The sequence below is a fragment of the Chiloscyllium punctatum genome, chromosome 16 (assembly GCF_047496795.1).
Source record: "Chiloscyllium punctatum isolate Juve2018m chromosome 16, sChiPun1.3, whole genome shotgun sequence".
NCBI classification, from domain to species: domain Eukaryota; kingdom Metazoa; phylum Chordata; class Chondrichthyes; order Orectolobiformes; family Hemiscylliidae; genus Chiloscyllium; species Chiloscyllium punctatum.
The window spans coordinates 10,590,353-10,598,510 of record NC_092754.1 but is presented as its reverse complement, the minus strand read 5'-3'; the positions used below and the strand labels follow the sequence as shown (position 1 = coordinate 10,598,510).

General features: G+C 39.4%; 1 protein-coding gene across 1 annotated transcript; it reads left to right on the top strand.

The window, feature by feature from the left end:
• The first annotated feature begins 851 nt into the window (after nucleotides 1–851).
• On the top strand, nucleotides 852–4,876 carry rnf223 (ring finger protein 223). Its single transcript, XM_072586210.1, has 2 exons — nucleotides 852–956; nucleotides 2,623–4,876. Exon 2 carries the CDS (start codon nucleotides 2,630–2,632, stop codon nucleotides 3,287–3,289), a length of 660 nt encoding a protein of 219 aa, XP_072442311.1. The 5' UTR covers nucleotides 852–956; nucleotides 2,623–2,629; the 3' UTR covers nucleotides 3,290–4,876.
• Nucleotides 4,877–8,158: the final 3,282 nt, after the last annotated feature.

Below are 8,158 nucleotides of genomic sequence, written 5' to 3'. Positions count from 1 at the left end.
ATTAATTAAAAAAGATAACCATAAACTATCAGGAAATAACAACCTACAGTCTGATAATAAGCAGGAAGATGAAACGAAGGATCCTTTTAAACACTTCAGACAAGTGAGTTAAATATTAAAACAGTAAGTGCTGGAGAAATTCAGCAGGTCCAGCCTACAGTGAGAGTGAGAATGAGTTAGAAAGAGTCATACTGGACCCAAAACGTTGCTTTCTCTCCAAGGATGTTGCTGGCAAACGGGACGGGTTGAATGTAGAATATCTGGCATGCATTGATAAGATGGAGCGAAGGGTCTGTTTCCGTGCTCGGACTCGATGACCTACTGAGTTTCTCCAGCGATTTCTGGTTTGTTTCAGATCTTCAGCATCGGCAATAAATTTGCATTTACTGTATTTTCGGGTACGTGTTCACACTTCGATTTCCAGACATCCAGTTATGTTTAGATGTTGCCAATTTATTGAAACCCAAATGTAAATACAAACAAAATCTGTGGTGAGAAAAACAAAGCTAATGTTTTGAATACGCTGATATGACCTCTTCAGTTTAAAAAAAACTCGCATTATTGTGAATGTTTGGGGAAAGATTCCATTTTATGACTTTTCCTCCTGTCCAGACCCCCTCTATTTTTTTGGGAATAGAATCCTACTTGTTTTTTAAAAAGCGGATTCATCCCCGTGTTCTTTCCGGAGTTGTAGGGACCAGGTGAATCCGAAAAGTCCAGACACCAGGCGAGGGAGGAAAGACAATTTCTCATCATAGTCCAGCTCACAAATTACTGAAAACCAGTCACACGTTGCGCACTCAAAACCTGTTCAGGTTGGATCAACTCAAAACAAGGAAGTACACGCTAGTCACTCCCCTATAAAAACCACACCAGCGGCGGGAATATTTCATTCAACCTCATTAGAACAGCTTTCAGGATAGCACTTCTGTAGTCTAAGGAGCACCCAGAACAAGGTATGACTAAGTTATGCTTGTTTAAACAATGTTACTGTTAGAAAGAGGGAAAAAAATGTGGAGTGAATTTAATTTGAGTTACTCTACATTAAGTAGTGGGGGTAGTTTTGTTTTGAATTGATTTAATTTTAAAGTAACTTTTTGTACAAACTTCAAGTGTTCATGAAGCAAGATCTTTCGGAAACAATATACTGATTAATTTTAATACCACTTAATCAGTAATATGTTACATTTCCCCTTCAATGTTTATAACTTTCTGGTATAAACTACTTTTTAAAATTTGGTGTGGAATGTTTCTCTATTTCTAGTATGTATTGTACAGAAATGTTATGGATTTTGCACTTTTTTAAAGACCAGCATCTGTCCACATTTCCACTTTTGGATAAATGTGGACAAGGCAAAAGTGAGGCTAGGTGCAGTGTGTACTGATTCGACTGGCTTCCTCGCTTGGAACCAGTGGCTGTTTTTCAAATCCAAATAGCCTTTTAAAGGCGTAAAGACCGCTCTTCTCTGTAACCAATAACCCAAGTCGCGTTTTTCTTTAAATGAAACTGACACCCTCGAGTTGCTTTCTACCAAGTTTAACTAAAAACCAACCGTCCCTTGGTTAGGCTGAAAAGTGTGCCTTTAGAAAACATCTAAACTGGACAATTTGGTTTTCAAAAAGCAAAGATTAGTTTATAACTCGTTTCAGCTCAATCTTCCCCTCCCGCCCACCTGACTTCAATAACTTGAATTAAACGCTAGCAGAATCCAGGATTTAATCGACCGATCTAATAATTGAGTTAAATTTAATTCAACTTTAAGGATGTTTTATTTGAACTAACTATTTAACTTCAGTTATTTTAGAATTTCTCTATAGAATTCTTCTTTCCTAGTGTTAAGAAAAGGATTAGTAAGACTGCAGGCTTTAGTCGCTATTTTAACTATTTTGGTCTGACTTTCCCGGTCCAACCCCCCCCCGCCGCCTCTTCTGAATTGTTTTAGTTTGCAAAACTGTCTGCAGCCGATTTCTAACCCCACAGGTTTTAAAGGTCTAAGTATATTTCAGGAAGTTCTTCAAGAAATTCCCCGTGACCCCTTAGCGTATGCTTCTGTTTCAGGAAGAATTTGTAAAACTGTTTATTGCGACTGCACCTTGTTTGAGACTGGCTGATAAAAGTTCCCCCAAAGACCTGTTGGTCTGTATTTCCTTTTTAACCCACTGTGATCCAAATAAATAGTGGACCAGCCAAATGGCCTATTCTCATTCTTTATCTTTCATGGTCTTCTCTTGGGTCAGCCTTCCTTGAGGATCCAATCTTATTGGGGGAACAAGGGCCATTCAATGGAAACAATTTCTTTATATTGGAATGTTGTTACTACTGTTCTAGCATTTAAGTTCAGTTGTTTGTGAAGTAACAAATGGTTCCTCCCTTTCAGAAAATGTATTATAAGGTGTGAACCTGTTTAAATGAACAGGAAACTTGCTTGGCATTTGTTTCCTTTGTGGTCAGGGACAAATGTCTCCCAAATTTGACTGCAGTTTAAGATTATTGGAATGCAATTGAAATGCCAGTGGTGCATACCACTGTAGCCTTGTGGCTCAGTAAAGCCTTGCATGTATTCATTGCCTCGCTCTCATTATTAATCAGCTACCCAACATTTTTAAATTTAATTCCATCAGGTGCACAATGTCTACTTCCACTGATGTATGGCACACTGAAGACTCTCTTCCTGAGGAAACTTGCTCTCGTGTAGAAAGCTCTGATGGGAGCTCAGTTGGAGGTCTGGAGTGTGCAATCTGCTTCAGTTCCTATGACAACACCTTCAAGACTCCCAAGTTGCTGCAGTGCCAGCATGCCTTTTGCTTGGAGTGTCTGGCCAGACTGGCAGCCAGCACACCAGCTGACCAGTCCTCTGATATCATCTGCCCGCTTTGCAGGAGCCAGACAGCGTTGCCTGAAAATGGAACCCCTGCCTTAAAAACAAGCCAAGAGCTACTCGCTCAGCTCCCACCTCAGCTACAACTTGAAGAACCAGTATGGGTGGAAGGCAAGAAACTGTGCTGCAAGAACTCAAAAGAGCCTGGTAATTCTGACTTTTGCATCTGTATTGACATTGGTGAAACAAAACCAGAAAATGCAGCTCCTCCTGCCACAGTAACAGACAATAGACTACTAAATTGCTTTGGTCTCCTTGGTGACTGGAAGAGACTGGTACTATTTATACTAGTACTCATAATTTTCCTTGGTGTTGTGTTATGGCCACTCCGATGTGCAATTGCCACACAAAATCTAAGCTGTGCTCGCAATCCTCCTCCAACATCTGCCCCTGTCAATACTACAAGATAATAGGGGCAAGTAGTTTTTACATGTGGAGCTGGTGTTGTATGACATCTGGACATTCTGCTGTCTGTTAAACTGGGAAGATTTCACAACTAGTCAAGTGATTCGCCAAACACTACAAGAAATAATATCCAACTTGGTGTAAATTAAGGGTTCCAGAACTAGCAACTAATTTGTGCATGTAATGCACTGCAGCTAACAAACTGAACAGGTTTAATTATCATAGGCAGTCAAGCAAATGAGGAACTAAGGTTAGAGAACATCAACTGGAATTTTTAAACAAAGCCAGTCAGTTGTCTACAGTAACTTTTTTTTCTCTTTCGTGGGGGCACTGATAAAACAAGTCTGCAATCTTTAGTCAGAATGCATGCTACAAAGTATTCAGTATAAACTAAATTCTGGCATTTTACTTGAATAGAAATGTGAGCACTTATTGAATTTTGTGGTTATAGAAAACACTCTTTCTTTTTCCCTGTCATAAGTGGCTTTCATGTACACCTCTCAATAGCGACTTTTCTACTGTAAGAGTAGAAAGACTTAGTCCTTTTTTAACAAGTCACTAACTAACCAGCAAACCCAATGACTAGTTTGTGGCAGTTGACACTTTTTTTTTTACTAACCGACTTTGTTTTGCTTAATAACTTTCACTACAGTTCACTCATTGCTTCCTTTTGGCAATGACCATTTCTTTTCCTTGGAAGTGATTAAAAGTCCACTGGGTTAAGTCTAGCAATATGCCTATTTTAGGGTACTGTGGCAGTCCCAATTTGTCACATGCACTTTCCTTGCCCTTCAACAATTCATAAATATTTCCCAAAATTCAATGCTACCAGAAACTTTTAGCATATGTAGTTTCACTGGTGCTAGGAATGCAAAATCTCTTTATCTATTCCAGTTATGAATCATAGTTATTTGCTTGCACTAGAAATGAAAGTAATCTGTTCAACCCTTGGGTTTTTTCTCCCCTACTTTACACAAGTGCTTTTATCCCAGCTGCAGTAATGACTCCTCCATGATTCTGCACATCACCATCTGAAGTGTGTGGGGCCTAGCTTGGCAATCAAAGCAAATCTGCTCTTGATACCTGAATTAAGTCCTTTTGATGGTTGGATAAATTTAACCAGTGTCCTCTTAGGGCACTGGTCAATTGTATCAAATATCAGAAGTTTGTATTATTGCATGGGCTTGTAGTAAAAGCTTCTCATTACACTAGTAATGTGGTCTTTGTCATTAGAGACATCTTTTACCAGGTTATAATGAATTTAACTGAAGCAATATTTACTATTACAGGTGAATGCTAATCTCTCCAATGAGGTTATTATATTCTTTGAACTGCTTCAGTGAAGCTCAAAACTGCCATACCTTTTCTGTGTTTAAATAGGACATTGCAACTGTGAACTTGTTTAAATTTTTGAAATTGTATAAATGCAACCTCTGTACTCTGCCAGGTTTTGAGCTGAGTTCATGATTCCAATTTTTGTATACATTAATAGTGACAATTCAATGTGTCTCTAGTGAACAGAAGAATCATTTTTAACTATTTGTCTGCAACTAATAGGTTATAATTCTGTTCTAAATTTGTGCAAATGAAAGGTGAAGTACAATTTCAATAAAGTTTTTAGACTTTTCACTTTGTCTTTGGGTTGTAACTTCTGCATTAGAGTTGTAATGGGAATAGCAAGATTGAGTAGCTGGAAACAGTACAGCAGGTCAAGCAACATCAGAGCTGGGGACTGTTCCAGGCAGTGGAAGCCAGGTCTTGGATAGAGCACTTAAAGATAGTGGAATCAAGGGTACTGATTGTGGATGATCAGCCATGACCATAATGGTGGTGCTGGCTCAAAGGGCTGAATGGCTTACTCCTGCACCTATTGTCTATTGACCCTTGAGTCCTGATGAAGGCCCCTGCCCAAAATGTTAATTCCCCTGACCTTCTGATGCTTGACCTGATGTGCTGTTTCCAGCTCCATTTTAGTAACTGACTTTTCAGTATCTGCCATCTGCACCATCTCCAAATTAAATTTGAATAAACCTTACTGACTTTCCCCAACGCCACCTATCATTCCAAACCATAGAGGAATGCAGTCTTGGACTGGAAAGTGGAATACACATTTTTGTGGATAAACTTTGTCTCTGGTATTTGGTCTTTCCAGTAAATCTGGTGTACATTTTTACTCAACAAAAGGGGTTCTAAAGACTGACTACCAAATTCCATCAGGAGGGAAGAAACTGACAAAGCAATTTAAGCTATGTTTTAAAGAAATTCACTTCCAATGCAAATTATTCCTCATACATGAAATGTTCACCCTGCTGAACATGCCAACACTTTTCTGAAGGCCACTCAGCCTTTTTTATTTTTTCTTTTGTTTTCCCCCTCCCTCCCACTAAGATCCTAGTAGTTCAATTACTGCACCTTCCATCCTATAGACTGGTTCCCCCAGCTGAAGCAAGTTGGGTTAAAGTGCAATGAAATTCATGCAAAAACTTAAGGGTGTGGGGTTGAGTATTTTCCTGAGACTTTTGCATTGTGCTACATGTGACTAAGTGCATTTGTGGCTAAAATTTGTACTTCAAAAACCACTATGCATGGGTGACTTTTTTTTAACCAAAAACTAATTCTGCAGTGCTGTTCTGTACAGCCAGGAACAAGCACTGCCATATCCAGTATCAATGCTATGAAGGTTTGTAAGTCTCTGGTTATGATCTGAACAGTTTTTAGTTGTGATGTTTAGATTGGAACAAATTATGCATCATGCAAAATACCTTTTTTTTTGTAGGTGAAACATTTTATACACTTTGCTTTTTAAAATGTGTAATTTTTGGGTCCCTTTTCCTCCCAGCTACATGTAGGAAAACCTGAGTTGCCACTTTGTATCTTCCCAGAGTCTTCACCCATCCCTCCAACCCAGATTTCCATAGCATTAAGTATTTTTCCCTGTTTAAAACTTTAATATCTCTTCTTTTCACCCTCCTGCTTTTAACTCTGCAGCAGAGTACCCCAACTATTAAAGCATGGTAGGGTCCTTTCAGAGCAGCCCACGTGGAAGTCCCTCTGCACAAATGGTGTGGAGGCAATTGCTAAGGATTGATCTGGTTAACAAGTAAATTGTGGGTGATGTCCACCTAGATTTGAAATGACCATAAAGCAGACAGCAATGGGCCAGATTTCAACAGCCACAGACTGTGTTTTAGCCATCCATGTGCTGACCATTGCAATGGACTGGACATGCCTGGCTGCTTACCTTAGCAGCTCTTGCAATGACCTGTGTTCCCACAACTTCATATCTGAATGTTGCAACAGTAATTCTAAATTGCCATCAGTTACACATGTATTTCCCTTCATCCCTACAAAGACTGGTGGCTTGAGGCACCATTACCAATGGTCAAATAATTCGTCTTCAAAATTCAGTTCACTTGTGCAATGGGTTGTGATGCAGACTACTTGTGCCCTGATTCATGTGCATTCTAGAGGTGTTTTCGGTTTGGGGGCTTACCCCATATCCAGTTCTCCCAATAAGGACACATGGCTTCACTGTGGTATCTGCTTCCCCCTTTCCTAATGCAGAGTCTGAACATGAAGCCTCAGTTTTTGAGAAGCATCTTAATATTGCCCACACTCACTATGTATTGAGTTGGACAATCAAAGCCAGGATATATTGTTCATTCACTTGGCATACTGTACATATTTTGGCCTCTATTAAAACAACTGTCTCAAAGTTCCTGTTGTGGCAATTCCTATCATTCCACACTGCTATTCAATCTATTGTCCTTCAATTTAAGTTGCATTTAAATCTGTCACTTCTGAACATCTGTGCTGAATAATTTATAAACTACAGGTACCAGTGGACTCCCTTTCATGAACAGGAATTCTTTTTCAAATGTCATTTAAAATGACCTGTTGAAAGCTGAGAATCAAAGTAAATGTTTAAATGTAGAGAAATTACATCCTTGTACCTCCAGGTTAGTTCCCTGTTCACATCTGGGGATTCAAGAAAACATGAACATCTACAATTATCAGCATATGCTGGTTCATATTTTTCAGGGATTGATTGGATTTTTAAAAAATCTGAGCAGAGATACCCTAGCATAAAGATGATTTGAGCTCAAAGATTAAAATAAAAAATTTAGGTAACTGTGCTGTTATCCATACCCAACCATAAATACCCAACCTTCTCCTGGGTAACTAGGGGTGGGCAATAAATACTGACCCAGCTAGTGAAACAATGACTATGGGTGTGTGTAAAAGGGGTTTAAAAATTAAAACCAGTTAGGAAGAGTTTCTGAAAGCAGGATTGGCATAGATGAAGAATGAGAGCACTGAAGACCACTTCAGAATGGTGTGGGGCTGTTTATGTACTTTGTGCTGAGGATGAGCATTTGAAATTCAATGTGGTGTAGACCCTATCACAGTGAAACATCCCATGGCAAAATATTTTCAGTCAAGATGTTAAGACACTTGGTTCTTGAAATAACAGTTCATCTAATCATAAACAGCATAGAAACAGACTCTTCAGTCCAACTTGTCCACACTGACCAGATATCCGAAATTAATCTAGTCCCATTTGCCAGCACCAGACCCATATCCCTCACTTTCCTACTCATTTGCCCATCCAGATGTCTTTTTTAAATGCAATTGTACCAGCTTCCACTATTTACTCTGGCAGCTCATCCATACATGCACCATCCTCTTGTGAAAAACTTGTCCCTAAAGGTCCCCTCTAAATCTTCCCCTCCCCTTTAAACCTATGTCCTCTAGTTTTGGACTTGCTCATGCCAGGGAAAGACCTTGTCTATTTACCCTATCCATGCCCCTCATTTACAAACTTCAAAGGTCATGCCTCAGCCTCTGCTCCAGGGAAAACAGCCCCAGTTTAT

Excerpts from the sequence above, each read along its gene's own strand:
- rnf223 (XM_072586210.1), top strand. The coding sequence starts at position 2,630 with ATGTCTACTTCCACTGATGTATGGCACACTGAAGACTCTCTTCCTGAG.